Below are 16,353 nucleotides of genomic sequence, written 5' to 3' on the forward strand. Positions count from 1 at the left end.
GACAGCATAGTAGATACATAGAATATATAGAGTATATCTATATAGATATATATATATATACACAACAGACAGATATATATAGATATATATATATAAATATATATATATATATACATATATATTATATATATAAATATATCTATATATATATATATATACATATATTATATATAATATATATATATATCATATATAATATACATATATATATATAATATATTAGAATATATTATATTATATATATAACACACACATACATACATATATACATTACATATATATTACACTATATATACACACATATATATACATATACATATACATATACACATATATACATACACATATATTACATATCTATGTGTTTTAATAGTTTACACACTTAAAACCACCCAGAAATCATCTGATGCTTTTTTTCAACAAATGGGAGATATTATCTATCTATCTATCTATAGCTGTAAATGTAGATAGATAGATAGATAGATAGATAATTGTAATGGATCAAAGTACATGATCTTACCGGAATCTTGTAATTTTACCAATCCAAGTATGTACAGAGATATAGTGCCATCCCTCACAATTCAGAGCACTATTAATCGGGGGTGGGGGCTGTAACTTAAACCTTCATAACATATGGCACACTCAGTGAAGCACAGTAACAAGTATAATAAGTTCATTGCTTTCCTGCATTTGACTCCCTGCAATTCTACACTTGCTGTTAAGCACTTCCTGGATTCTGTTGCTTCTAATCTTGTTTCTGAAATGCTCATTTAGAAAATCAATGCAATACAAGTGTTTTATGAACTGAAGTATTCACAAGCCACTGACACTCTATCTTGTCAGCATGTGCTTTAGAAAATTTTTCTAAGATTATCTAATGGTGTTTAGAGAGCTCGTTGACTCTGTTGGTTATGCAATTTTTTTATTTTTTTTTTTTACTTTCTTCTGCTGTCCTTGACCCTCACCAATTAATTACAGCCGGGGTGGCCTATTAAATTAATTATGTTGATCAGTCATTTCAGTTGTTCACTCTTTGCAGGTAGCTTTAGTTGCCTTCTGGCCTAGGAACTAAATAACCAATGAACAGATTTTCTGGCCAGAGGGACACTGTTGTTCTATATCTGATTTTTAGTTTATGTTAATAATGTGAACTCTTGTCATAGCCGATACACCTTTATGTAGCATCTCAATTATTCTTAAATTTTTATCCTAAGATAAGGCATTATCTATGTATTTGCCAACTGTCTTATCCAGTTCTGGGTCACAGGTAGCCAGTAGCTCTTCTTGCAGCATCAGGCTCAAAGCAATATCCAACCCTGGTCAGAGGGCCAGCAGACACACTATTAAACCAGAGACAACCGGCAGATGAAGGAGCTTTATTTAACTCCTATCAATGGCTGTGGCCTCTTTTTCATCTCTTCTGCCACATTCACAATTTACAATATTAAGAGCTAAAATACTGAGATAATATATTACTCATGTACATTATGCATCGGCTTAATTAAAAGTAAAAGTGAAGTAAATGGTGTGTCCAGCCTTGTTAGCCTAAATCAGGAAGGCATTAGTCATGCTGACTAAGCATTATAATGTGTCCTCTAAGTAGTGAGCAGGGCAGCACAAAGGAAGTACAGAAACTACAAAAAAGCAACTTTTTTGTTGAAACAATGAAGCTGTTTACATGAAACTAATTTTCTGTAGTTTTTGTCTTTTAATTTGTAAGTATTTTTGAGACAATTAACACATATCAGCATAGAGAGAGGGAGAGGTTAGGAGCACGCGCTGATAAAGCGCATTGCCGCACCCACCACATGACAAAACCAACTCTGGACCCCAGGTTAGGGCCCGAGTGCAGCCATGAAGTGGGTGACACCTCAGCATAGTCATACCAGTAAATGTCGAGGCAGCTTTGATACCAGTTTCTGCCTTTGTTATTTTGATCACAACTATGAGCTGTCCAAATGCCACAAAAGAAAGCCACTCACACATAAACTAACATCATATCAAATATATAAAACTAGCATAGTGAAACAGCCATTTATTAAAACGGGCTTAATGGTACAATGGCAAGTCTCTCAGTTTCGATCGTGTCATATATTTACGAACCTCTGTTCACCGTATATGCTTTACACCACTCTTTCTTTGTGCTTCTTGTTGTTTTTCTTTGTTGGACATTCTAATCTTGTTGTGGATGCTGGACAACCTGACACCTGGATACACAGTTTACTGACTTATGCTGGCCACATGCATTTGTTCATCGGACATGCCTGCCCAATTGTGGATGCCGAGTGACATTACGCCCTTGCATGGATACCAGATATTTTATTGCACTTTATACATTCAGAGATGTCCAGAAAATTGTAGACACAGGATCAATATACACAGCAATGCTAAAGGTGGCACTCTGAAAGAAATCAAGTTAATATCCTAACATCTCCAGATCAGCGTAACAGGAACTGATGTGCTACATCGGGCAGAATGGCCTGGTCATATTCAGTATATTTATTTTGCAAATCACAAGCTAGCTCTAACCTGAACCATTTAATCAAAGACAATGATAAGCATGCAACATCATCAAAAAAGCTGTATATCAATCTAGACACAATTAGGCATTTTCTTCTCAGTTCTCCAAAAAGACAGACAGACAGACGACAGACAGGCAGGCAGGCAGAGAGCGAGAGAGTATAAAAAACAAATATATACTGTATATATAAACTGCTCAAAAAAATTAAAGGAACACTTTGAAAACACATCAGATCAAAAGGGAAAAAAACCCTGCTGGATATGGACTGGGTAATGTGTTAGGAACAAAAGGATACCACATCATTTGATGGAAATGAAAATTATCAACCGACAGAGGGCTGAATTCAAAGACACCCTAAGAATCAAAGTGAAAAAATAATGTGACAGGCTACTCCATTTTGCCAAAATTTCATTGCAGCAACTCCAAATCGTTCTCAGTAGTTTGTATGGCTCCCACGTGCTGTATATGCATGCCTGACAACGTTGGGGGCAGAAGGCATGCTCCTAATGAGACGATGGATGGTGTCCTGAGGGATCTCCTCCCAGATCTGGACCAGGGCATCACTGAGCTCCTGGACAGTCTGAGGTGCAACCTGGCGGCGTTGGATGGACCGAAACATAATGTCACACCCAGAGATGTTCTATTGGATTGAGGTCAGGCGAGTGAGCATGGGGGCCAGTCAATGGTATTGATTCATCCTCCTGGAACTGCCTGCACACTCTCACCACATGAAGCCAGGCATTGTCGTGCACCAGGATGAACCCAGGACCCACTGCACCACCATAGGGTCTGACAATGAGTCCAAGGATTTCAACCCAATACCTAATGGCAGTGAAGGTGCCGTTGTCTATTCTGTAGAGCTCTGTGCGTCCCTCCATGGATATGCCTCTCCAGATCATCACTGACCCACCACCAAACCGGTCATGCTGAACGATGTTACAGGCAGCATAACGTTCTCCAAGGCTTCTCCAGACCCTTTCACATGTCACATGTGCTCAGGGTGAACCTGCTCTCATCTGTGAAAAGCACAGGGCACCAGTGATGGACCTGCCAATTTTGGTATTCGATGGCAAATGACAATCAAGCTCCACGGTGCACAGGCAGTAAGCACAGGGCCCACTAGAGGACGTTGGGCCCTTAGGCCACCCTCATAAAGTGTTTCTGATTTTTTGGTCAGACACATTCACAACAGTGGCCTGTTGGTTGTCATTTTGTAGGGCTCTGGCAGTGCTCATCCTGTTCCTCCTTGCCCAAAGGAGCAGAGAGCGGTCCTGCTAATGGGTTAAGGACCTTCTACGAGGGGCCCTGTCCAGCTCTCCTGGAGTAACTGCCTGTCTCCTGGAATCTCCTCCATACCCTTGAGACTGTGCTGGGAGACACAGCAAACCTTCTGGCAATGGCATGTATTAATGTGCCAACCTGGAGAAGTTGGACTAACTGTGCCACCTCTGTAGGGTCCAGGTATGGCCTCATGCTACCAGTAGTGACACTAACTGTAGCCAAATACAAAACTGGTGAAAAAACAGATGAGGAGGGAAAAATGTCAGTGGCCTCCAGCTGTTAAACCATTCATTCCTGTTTTGGGGGTCGTACTGGTTCTTAATTTCATGAACACCAAAGAAGCTGAAACTGATTAACAACCCCTCTGCTACTTAAATGACCAGATCAATAGCCCAGAAGTTTCATCGACTTGAGACGCGATAGGATAAAAGTGCATGTCGATTTGTTTCAACCAGTTGTTAAACTTGACTTACATGTATGGAATGTGATTAAAAAAAAAAAAGAAAAAAAAAAAAAATATATATATACTATATAGATATAGATATATATATATATATATATATATAATTATACACACACACACACACACACACACTTGTGCCCACACACACATTTACATATACAGTATATACTGTATATATATATATATATATATATATATATATATATATATATATATATATATATATATATATACACACACAAATTAAATAATATTTATGAGATTCATAGCCTGAGGTATTTGATTGAGAAATTATGTGAGTCATAAGATCCTCTTTAGCTGTATAAGGTTCTTGGCTAGACTCTGTGATTGGGTGAGAGCTCACCTACAGTGGTGTTCCTTACAGTACAACTACTGTTTTCTAAATCAAGAATAGCTAGCTGAAGTCATTCAAGAGTATGGGCTAGTGGGAGAAGGTCAAGGAGCAGGTTCAAAAACACACTGAAGGGCTTGCCTCTCTCAACTGGGCTGGCAGCACCAGGGAATTCCCAGGTAGTAATTCAAGACTCTTTCTAGGGATAATACAGACAGACCCATCTAAGTCAGGGGCTAATATAACATTCTTCTTTTCTACTTGGATCCCCTCAAAAAAGAAAGTATATAACAATAAAAAAAGTACACATTTAAAAATCTAAAAGTGTCATGATTTAAGTATTCATTCCTTAGTTAAGTTGTTTTGCCACCTCTGACTGACTTAACATCCATAAGATCCAGTAATCCTTTTAGATAAGTTTCTAACTCTGCACATTATGATGGAGCAACATTTAATCATTCCTCACTGCAAAATTGCCACAGATGTGACAGATAAGTTGGAAAATGGTGTTGCGCCACATTTTACATGAAACACACCACTTGGCATTCAGACCTAAACATTATACTTTAGCCTCATCAGTCCACAAAATCAGTGTTCCCTTAGATAATGTTTTGCAACGCCTTTCAGCTAATGAATTTTCCCCAAGCCAAGTTTTCTTTTATCCCATTAAGGTCCTTCTTGTGAAACACCCTGGAAATTGCATAATGCTGACTGAAAAAAGATCACCTTAAATTTGCACCACTGATCTCTGTAATGTATTTAGATCCAATTTTTTTTTTATTTCAGTATGTTTCCTAGGAAGTCAGCTTATTGTTGTTCAGCAAATTAATTACAAAAATAGTCAGCGTAGCATCCATCCATCCATTTTCCAACCCGCTCAATCCAAACACAGGGTCGCGGGGGTCTGCTGGAGCCAATGTGTAGCAGTAGTTTAATATTTTTTCACTTCTCACTAATGGATTATACTGCGGTCCAATAGATTTTCAATGGCACTGAGACTTTTTCTTTTGTACATTCAGATCTCTGACTAGCTTAGAATGCTCTTTAATCTTTATTTTAGAACTATCCTCTGTATTCTGGAGCTTAACAGAGATAGACACATTCACAAGTTAACTTAGATGGTTCACTAATTTTCAACACATGCAAACTCCATTAAAAATTGTGCAACTCAAGAGAACATATTGGACCTGATTAAATTAAGCTTGCAATTAGAAATGGGACAAACACTTTTTTATCTGATGGTTTCCATTTTTCATTTGCAGAAAAATGCTGCAACTATTTGATTTTATATATTTCATTTGACTTTGTGTGCAAAGATTCATAGCTCAATAAGGAAAAAGTTCTGATTTAATCTACTTAAAATTCTAAATCTGAAACAATAACACTTGTAAAAAGAGGTGACAGCTGAAGATTTTTTGCAAAATCTGTATGATTAATCACCATTTGTCAAACAACCGGATACCAGTGCAGTCATAATCCCAACCGTAAGGAAAGGTAGCCAAGCAGGGAGAAGAGCTGCCCCAGACAAGAGACCCACAATTCAGTATTTTCATTAAAGCAAAAATATAACAGTCTTGTCATGTCATTTTCTAACCCCACTTAGTTCTGAACAGGGTTGTGGGGGAGGGCTGGAGCCTATCCCAGCTAACATAGGGTGCAAAGGCAGGAACAAACCCTAGACACACACACACACACACACACATTGCAACCACATACTAGGGCCAATTTAGTATCACCAATCCATTTAACCCACATGCTTTTGGGCTGTGGGAGGAACCCGGACCACCCAGAGGAAACCCACACAGACACGGGGAGAGCATGCAAATTTACGCAGGGAGAACCAGGGATGTGAACCCTGGTCTCCTTGCAGGGAGGCAGCAGCGCTACCACTATGTCACCATGCCACCCACTTGACAGTTTTGCTAGTTTAAACCAGAAGATTCAAACTCCATACAAGGATGCTAGCAACCATTGAAATGCCTTCTCTGTTCCTGATTATCTACACTACTACCTCTACATATTCTTCCTCTGGAGCCCTCAATTCTGCACCCTCAGGCCAAGCTCACTTACCAATCCAACACTCAAGCCTGGCACAAGGAGAGGTCTTTACCACATCGGGAGGATCCACTCCAACATTGAGACACAGAACCAGGGCAACACTAACGGTCTTCATCTGAAAGAAAAGGGAGAAAAAGATCATTTAGATAACTAGTCAAAGTTGGACTGGCACATTGTGACAGAATACAAACAGTCCAACATGACCCATAGTATCCAAATATTCACTTCTTTGTATTTATTTTTGCTGGTTTGGTTCCAGGGTAACTGAAACCTGTCCAGCACACATTGTCAAAACAAACCTTAGTCAAAGTATCACTCCACTGTAAGGCACACGCAAGCACATACTATCACACACTCACACTGGGCAAAGTATACAGTGACCAGTCAACCTAACAATGTATATTTAGACAATATGACCAGAGGAAAAAATGTTTAAATTCTATACTGGTGGCCATCAAGGCTGAGAATCAAAATAGGAAACAATAATTTACTTAAGATAGAGAAAGTAAGTAAGGTAGCAGCCACTAACAATAGGACCCCTGCACATGTTCCAGGCAGCCCACTCTGACCCCTCCATCCAGCATGCCCTTCAAAGTAAACTACCTTGGAGGTAATGGCACTATACTCTCCATCTCTGTTTAGGCATCTCCAAGCAACAAATCTTTTAAGATATGAGCCAGGATAGCCTTGGTCAGCACCCTCTGAAGCCCCACTCCATGTTAGAAGAGCTTAAATTCCCACTCTATACTGGATGAAGCCTAGGCATTGCGCACAGAAAATAAAAAACACAGATGAAGCCGCCTCCAAAACATAGTGGGTGGCTTAAGCGTAGAGCATAAATTGAAGAAAAAAATATTCCCAGTAGTTCTACTGAGTGACAGCAGGCAACAGCACAAGTCCTGCCATGCTTCTGCCAACACTCACACATGCAATAAAATCCTTGCATCCCAGTGCCCAGGACAACGACACAGCTGATTTGGGGTTGCACATACACATCAGATAGGACAGCATAATATCCTTACAACTCCACTCACAGATTTATGCAAACGTGTAAGAAAATATCACCAGATTTGCTGCTGGGTACAATAGTCCACATTAGGGCCAGAGGCCCATGGTATACCACTGCTACAATTGCAAGATGTGCTGGCGAGCAGAAGCACTACAAGCAGTGCAGATCATGGAGACAGTCACCTGTCCTCTCTTTATGCTGCACTACACTTTAAACTAATCACTCCCCCTTCTCAGGGTCCTATGGACAAATTCTGCATGATTGCCTGTAAGAATGCAGCTCTGGAGTACACGGTCTCAAGAAAACAGATGACGAAGAAACTGTCATCCAACAATAATGTCTTCCAGACAAAAGAACAACATGGTAAGCTTATCCTACAGATCATGGGGCAACACTGTTTACCAAAAATGTTGCAAAATACATCTCAGTTCTGCAGGCACAAAGGCAATGTGGAAAAAGAGCAATGAGTTTGACGACACCACTGAAGAAAATAAGCTTTGAGAATTTCAGAATGGTTAGCAGCACACAGTGGCTTTGTGCATTGAGGGTTGCAGTAGCTGGTCCAACAAATCAAAAAAGCAATTTTAAACAGTCCACCAGTGGCCATATGAAACCCAGCAGGGAAGATGAAGAATTACCCTAATACTCCCCTTGCTTTCTAGAAGTACCATCCACAGGGTATAAAAGTGGTAAACTTAAACTATGGAGTGCAGTCACTCTCAGGGGATCAGTGCAACAATTAACCTGTGAACAGAGTTCTGCAGCTGGGTTTGAATGGTGAAAGTAGGCAAATAAAAGTCAGGACATCAGGTGTACAGAGGCAATGTCTTTCTTGCTTTGTTGACATTTTACTGGGCACACTAATATACAAACCCATTTTTATTTATGATGGACTAACTGTGTGACATCAGTAAATATAACTCGCATATCTTGAGGACCTGGGCAGAAGATTCAAAATTCACAGAAGTAGTGATTTGAGCAAGGAATTGAAACCAGGACATTACAGAAGCCACTTGTCACATGCCATCCCTACTTGACTTAATTTCACATTTAGGTTTGCCAATATTACATAAGTATTACAAAGATAAAATATACTCAGAGGAACAAAAAAAAATTAGCATGAAATGGTCTACAGAGTACTTCTATGTACATTTCACTTTGGTGATACCACATGAAATCACTCAACCAAAGACTTGACAATACAACTGATATTCCTGTGCAATAATATAGAAGAATGTCGACTTATACTATATTTATTATATACACAAATAAATGTAGAGTAAACTGAACAAGAAATTGAGTTGAATAAATAGCTTCAATAATATTTCATTTAAAACTGAACACATTGTGTAAAGTGAAGTAAACAAGCTGTACAGATAGACAGATTGGTACAGGGGTGGCTTGATCCCTCTATGTCTACTTTGACAGATCAAGATTTGTGTGCGTTTCTTTGTGTTCATTTCTCTTCATCATCAAGCATATGCTCTGGGTAGGGCTGACAAGCTCTGTTAGGTTCACTTATACATTTTATTGTGTGTTTGTACACATGCAGATAGTTATATTTGCCTCTATGCGTGCATAAATGTCTATTTAAATAATCTCAAAAAATATCGCTATTGAATAGGCCTGGTCACATGACTATATGGAGCAGACTGCAAAAATCCCAGTTAAATAAAACAACTTCTATGGCTATTATCGTTGGAAATACATCAGACTGTTTTTGAAGAATAAGTCCTGGATCAGAAACAATAAGACCTGGAGCCTGAAACAAGGCTAACACAGTGCTATTTGTTTGAAGAAGACAGGTCCATTTTTTTTCTGAAGTTATCATTGCACATACAGTAGATCTCAACGTTCAGTACGGATATCTCAGAAACCACTTGCTCTAAATTGTTCCATCTTTGCAGGTCTGTTGTAATAGTCCAGGTGCTCTACACAACACAAAAAATGCGTAATTATCCAACACAAATTGCAACTTTAAGATATGAAAATCAATTTCTGTTTTCCACAGTGACACACACACACAGACAGATGCCACACTAAAATCAACTTTTCTCTAAGTTTTGAACTAACTGCACTCTGATTTGCTGATACTTATTATGGGGCCCTTTCCCGCCTGTAAATTACTAACGTATTATAACATCTCATTCCCTGACTGGTCACCTTCCACAGAAGAAAACCATATTCTAACATAGCTGACAATGAATAGTTGCTTTACAGGTGCTTGTTGTGTTGCTTACCTGTATGCATGTAAATTGCATTTTGCACACTTTGAATGCTGCATGTATAAGCAAAAGGCCAATAATTTACTGGTCGCTACATTTTACGATATATCCCATGGCCTGCAGCGTTACCATTGCAGTGAAACATTCAGAGCCCTGTGAAAATCAGACTTTAAATAACTCAGTTGACAGATTCATTTAAATAATAAACATTGAAATAGGATCTGTTCAGAAAGCCAGGCACTTTCCTCAGCAAAGTTAATAATAAGGCGCTTAATGAAGTAGACAGGTGTACAGTGCAGCTGAGCTCACAAGAACATAGGGCAGAGGCACAAAAGCATAATTCTCTATTGAGTTAATTTTACAAATATTTTCTGGTACTAGATGCACTTTAATTGCTGTGGACTGCTTATAATCCATCCTCTCATATATGAAAATAGAGCTGGTAACTTTTTTTTTAACTTTTAAGTGTCACTTTAACATTTGCAGTGTTTTTATTTAATACCAAGATGATGGTTGCTAGTTCTGAAGACTCGTTACTTTCATCTGTGATCGGCACATTAATGTGATACAGTGGCAATTCGCTGTGGATCCTTTAGGAATTTCTTTTTTTTACTGTGAACGTGAATGTGCTATCAAAGTCCTGCATACACTGATAGTCTTGAAAGTGCATAAAGCACCAGGGAATCTGATCTTCATTGGGTTCTGAATTTCTCAATACACCTCGCCACTTCAAGGATTTTTCTGCCTGATGTGCGCATGCTCAGTGAAAGCAAATGTCTATATTATGTGTTTTTGATCAGTTCAGAGTGGACAGAGATACTTATGTAAATTATGTGTAAACACTAGTATGGACGAAGATCATTTTTGTTTAAAAACATCATTATTAGATGAAAACATAGTAGGGTATACTGAAATAATCATCATCAAAGCCCTATGCCAGGTTTTAGGTTGCAGTGAATGCTGGGCTAAAGAGACTGCTCATTTAGATAAAGAAGACATCAAAAATAAGCAAAAAAAAAACACATTACATAAATATATAGTGCTTTTCTAACTACTCAAAGCACTATATATAAGACATTGAGGAGCAATTTCACCACCACCATTGTCCAGCATCCACCTGAATGATGCAGCCATAGCCATTTTTGTGCCAGTATGCTCACCACACATTACCTACTAGGTAGTGAAGAGGTGACAGAGTTTTATCCAATAAGGACAAGGGATGATTAGGGGGTTAGAATGGACAAAGCCATGATGGGCAATTTAGCCAGGACATCAGGGAAACATTCTACTCTTTTCGGAAAAAAACCCCGGGGATCTTTTATGACCACAGAGAGTCAGGAGCTTGTCTTTACGTCTCAAACAAGGAACGGTGCTAGTTTTTAGAGCACAAGGTCTCAGTTACTGCACTGATGTAAAGACATTTACACACAGACCATAGGGCTTGTGCCCCCTGATGTCCTCACTAATCCAAGCTTTTCTTAGATGATTTCCCATCCAAGTACTGGCCAGGCCAAAACATGCTTAGCTTTAGGTTACTTACCTGTTCTGAAGTGCTGGTGTTACGACTACTGTCAAGTAAACTGGTACATGCAAAACTGCTCCAGAAGTTCAGCTGATGGCTTGGCTATAGATCCCAGAAGAGGCAGTAAAGCAATCAATATATTACATAGAGCCCTTCACAAACAGTTCTATCACTAGATGCTTTATGAAGCACAAAACAATAAATTAAAGTGTGATGCATGACACTTCATACATAAAATTATATAACTGTTCACCAGCTGGTAAAAGACAGGCATCAAACTTTCAGAGTAACTCAGACTGCAGCAAAGTCCTAGAAAACACCTCACAAATCCTCCTTCACTTTCTGAAAAACCGCCTATGGTTAGAGTGAGGTCAGCCACTGGGATGAAGACAAATAATGATGACACTGGGGTCCTGTTGCTGTTTTCCAATGCAGGACTGTTGCATATGAGTGGTCACTTTTCTTACGGTATTACTCCTTGCCAGAGTATCAAAAAAACTGGAACAGGATAGGCCACTGATCTCTAACACCAACTAAGACAATGCAGGTGAAGTAAACTCGAGAGGGCGTGAGTGGAAGAACTAGGAAAGTGTGGATTTGAGTAAGTTAAATAGCACATTTTTCATTTTGTAAAGTATTCTGTTATTGTAAAAGGTTATCCAATGTTTATTCTTTCTCTAGTGCAGGACAGAGGTTGATTTTGTTTGTAAAGTACTGTAGTGTGAACGTAGCTTCCATCTCATCCCCCTTATCAATACACCCCATAAATGCAGACTTATAAAAAATCTTTTTGATAACACCAAGGGTCTCATTTATAAAACTCTGCATGGATTTGAGCAATATGTGTATGCCAAAAAATAGAAATGTTTTACACCAAAAACAAAGCAGTTTTATAAAACATTTCTACTCAATTTACCCTTTATAAATCACAATCATCTTGTAAATTTGCACACATGAACACGCTTCAAACCCCATCCGATTGCTGCCCTAAAACAACCATGCTAATGAACCTTCTACATACCCCAACATAACGCTGCAGAACCTTATTGTTTGGTACAGCAGCAATGAGAGACTGCCTGCTGAACTCAAGAGTATGTCCACAACTGAGAGTGCAAGGCCACATGCAACATTAATAATAATAATAATAATAATTCATTACATTTATATAGCGCTTTTCTCAGTACTCAAAGCGCTATCCACACAGGGAGGAACCGGGAAGCGAACCCACACTCTTCCACAGTCTCCTTACTGCAAAGCAGCAGCACTACCACTGCGCCACCTGTTCCAGAGAAGTGACAACAGGTACGCTTTATAAATGGACAAAAACAAAAAAAGTTCTTCAGTGCAAATATGCAACATTATCCCTATTAAAAGGATGTGCAATAAAGTCTGTGCATCAATATTCATCAATTTTAAGGCGTAATTATGTTTATCATTACCAACACACATCCTAATAACAGTGAAGCGATATGAATTATTATACATTCAAGTCATCATTTAGAGGGTTTGCTGCATTTCCCTACTTGAGGAAGGGTGTTGTCAATTTCCCAGATTTCTGCAAAATGTTGCAGTTCAGACCTACTGTAAATATATGCAAGTGCTCCCATTATGCTTTCTTTTATAAATCCCAATTTTTGTGTGGAAAGCTGTGTACACACATTTCAAGCCTCTTTTGTGGTGCTCCAGTTTTGCATTTATATCAGAGACACAGTTCTTCAGTCTCGCAAACTGTAGACTGCCCCACAGATGGTTCTTTACCCAGGACACCATAGGGTCATCCACGTACATATCTCAGAGCTTACACAATAAGTGGAATGGCTGAATAGTACTCAAAGGAAATCAAACAACACAATCCTCACAGTGCTGCCAGCTTTGTTCACATAAAAATAAGCCTTGTGGTGCAGGTAAATAATTGCATCTTCCACCGTAATTTTTGACGGGTAAACTGTAGTGGGTCCAGTCTGTCTACCACAAGAGGACTCCTGTACATTCCTGGACCCTCCCCTCGAAGGTCTTCACGAGGTGAGATATAAAAACCACTTATATGTGTGAGGACTTGTTTCACACCTCAAGACAGTGGTTAAGACAACCTCACTGCCCTGATCATTTCAGAAGCGTTGTGTGCTGTGAAATTATTATTCTACAGGGGAGCCACTGCACGACTAAGCTGTGAAGGCAGGGACGACACTGAAACGGTAAGTCTAATTAACAGGTAACGCTATCGGTAAATATGAACGTGGCTGTGTGTGTGCTAAACTAATATGAAAACAATCAAGACAAGCTTAACGTGCCAATTAACAGTTAAACGACAAGTGTAAAACTGAAGCCAAACTACCTGTACATGCTTACCGTCCACTAGCAGGTCGGTTGTCTTACTAGCTAGTAACTGGACAATCCACATGGAAAAGGGAGCCAAGCTCTGCTCAAAAGTTTGCACTTCAGTCTTGTAACGCAAGTTTATCAGCACCTTTAATTACAGGGCCAAGGAGGTGCACTTCAAGGTGCGATCCTCCAGTAACTCCTTTGGTGAGAGGCTGTGCGCGGGGGGGGCGCTCGCGTACCCTCATAAGGGAAGTGAAGTGAGTCGAGTCCAACCCCCATCCCCCCCCCGGTTTCCATTAAGACCACCACACCCAGCCCGTCCCCGGCCGATAGGGAAAACGCGCTTCACAATCTCGCAGGACATCACATCTCATCAGCTCTCACCCGGTCCTTCATTCCTCCAGCTCTGAGCCAGAGCTTTGGAGCCTTCGATCTTCTCGCTGTGCCGCTTCTTCATGAAAGTCAGCGGCAGGTTCCAGTCCGCCATGTCCGCCTCCTCCTCGTCCCCGAGGCCCAGGGCCGGAGAGTGAATCAGCTCGGAGTCCATCCTCATTGAGGCCACAAAGCAAAGCCTAATCTCAGTTATCGCATGCTGGGGGAGGAGCGGGGGAAAGGGCTCCACCGGCCCAGCTCCTCTCGTTCTCGGTTCACTTCGCCCGTGTCCTCCTCGTTACGACCCCTTCAGCGGTGTCCGCTGAGGCCATGTCCTCAAGGCCGTCTCTCCGTGGCGGGGGGGTGCCTTAACAGATTCCGTGTGCAGCAGTCAAAAACAGCGTACTGGGATGTCTGTTTTAGAAAAGGTAAGCGTGAGCACCGGCAACGAGCTGGATCGTCACGGCACTTGAGAACAGCGCTCTCAGTTCTGGGGCCAGGGCGCCGCCATGTTGGCACTGTCCCACACTGCACTGCGGCTAAGGGCGGGGGCCAGACGACTGAGCGATGGTCTGTCTATCGGTCTGTCAATCAGCCGTTCACAGAACCGAAAAGTATCGTTAAACGCTGGACAGGGCACCATAGTTCTAGCTGGTCAGTCAGACAGTCAATCTTAGTGGGGCTACAGTCAAGTCACTTTGTCACATCACTTAACACTAATGTGGGCCTACAGGTGAGTAAAAAACTTAAGTGCAGGTCCCACAGCAGTAGAGCAATGTTAATGTGACTGCACATTTACACATAGTATACACGAAATACATACATTTAAATATAAATTCAACAATCACCCTCTGTGCACTGGACAATGTGGCTGTCTGTCTGAGTGCTGCTCAGTTTACGTGACATGGTGCCAGTCAGTTAGAAAGCTGCTTGGCGTCGTGTTATGCGTGGGTAGTGCCACTCTGTGTCACAGGGTTTATTGACTGGTCATTATCATTAGCCAAGATCAGAAGTTTTGTCCTTTTTGTAATTCTTGTATATCTTTTAAGGGTGGTTTTTGTTTATTATAATATTTTCTAACTTTGTGCATAAAAATAACATTTCCTCTTGAGGATATCCTATCTATCTATCTATCTATCTATCTATCTATCTATCTATAGTACTCAGTCTCTGTGTTATGTACTGGTCAATGTGGCTGTCTGAGTGCTGCTCAGTTTGTGTGGCATGGTGCCAGTCAGTCAGAAAGCTGCTTGATGACTGTGTTATGCGTAGGCAGTGCTGCTCTGTGTCACAGGCAAGTCTAGATTAAGACCCCCCATGGGTTCCAGAGTGTCAAAACTCAAAAGGCCCCCTCTAACTTCACTACTCCTACTAGGCACACACATATACTCAGACATTATGAGCATCCCATCTGTCAATAATGAATCAGGTTCAGACATTGAATTAGAAAACAAAAACTCCAAAATTTTACATCAGGTCAGCTTCACCTTCTTTTTTTCTTAATTTGTGTACTGCAATGAACTTAACAAACAAATTGATAAAAAAAAAAAACACATCTGTGAGAAATCAACTTTCTTCTAAAGGCACAGTTAACGAATTTGGAAAGGCCTATGCAGGTCAGGTCAGGTTGGGGAGCATACACTGATATAGTGCTTTGCCACACCCACCACAAGACAAAACAGCTTGGGATCCTGGTTGGCAACCCCCCAGCCAGACATGTGGTCCATTCCCACCCTCCAGAAATGACCATCTATCTGCCGCAGCCAGGTGTTACATGGGTGTCCCCTTGGCCTGGTCCAGCCACTCAGGTCCTCAACAGTGAGGATTCTGCAAGCCAGATCACCCTCGGAGAATTACGCCACATAGCCATAGTGCCGATACTGACGCTCTCCAACAATGCAGGTAATGTGTTTCATTCAGGACTCTGTGAGCAACCGCTCGTTTGACACAAAGTCATACCAGCGGAATTCAAGGATTCTCTGAAGAGACACAGTATCAAAGGAGTCCAGTCTTCATCTCAGGTCACTGCATAGCATCCATGTCTCACAACCATATAGCAAAACAGGACTCACCAGGAGTCTAAAGCCTTGGACTTTTGTGCTTTTGTAAAGATATCAGGAGCGCTACACATCCCTTTCCAGCAACCTCTTGACCCCCCCATGCTCTCCCAATCCATTTATTGACTTCATAGGAAGAGTCACCAGAGACATGAATGTCATTGCCAAGGT

The 16,353-nt window shown here is 40.6% G+C and overlaps 1 protein-coding gene across 1 annotated transcript in view; it reads right to left on the reverse strand.

The window, feature by feature from the left end:
- The window catches only part of rptor (regulatory associated protein of MTOR, complex 1), a 61,419-nt gene extending 46,761 nt beyond the window's left edge, over positions 1-14,658 (reverse strand). Inside the window, 3 exon segments of the mRNA XM_028819039.2 lie at positions 6,688-6,790; positions 14,138-14,149; positions 14,151-14,658. Of these exon segments, the coding sequence (XP_028674872.1) occupies positions 6,688-6,790; positions 14,138-14,149; positions 14,151-14,306 (271 nt within the window). The 5' untranslated portion in view covers positions 14,307-14,658.
- Between the last annotated feature and the right edge of the window lie 1,695 nt (positions 14,659-16,353).

This window comes from Erpetoichthys calabaricus, chromosome 14 (assembly GCF_900747795.2).
Source record: "Erpetoichthys calabaricus chromosome 14, fErpCal1.3, whole genome shotgun sequence".
Lineage (NCBI taxonomy): Eukaryota > Metazoa > Chordata > Cladistia > Polypteriformes > Polypteridae > Erpetoichthys > Erpetoichthys calabaricus.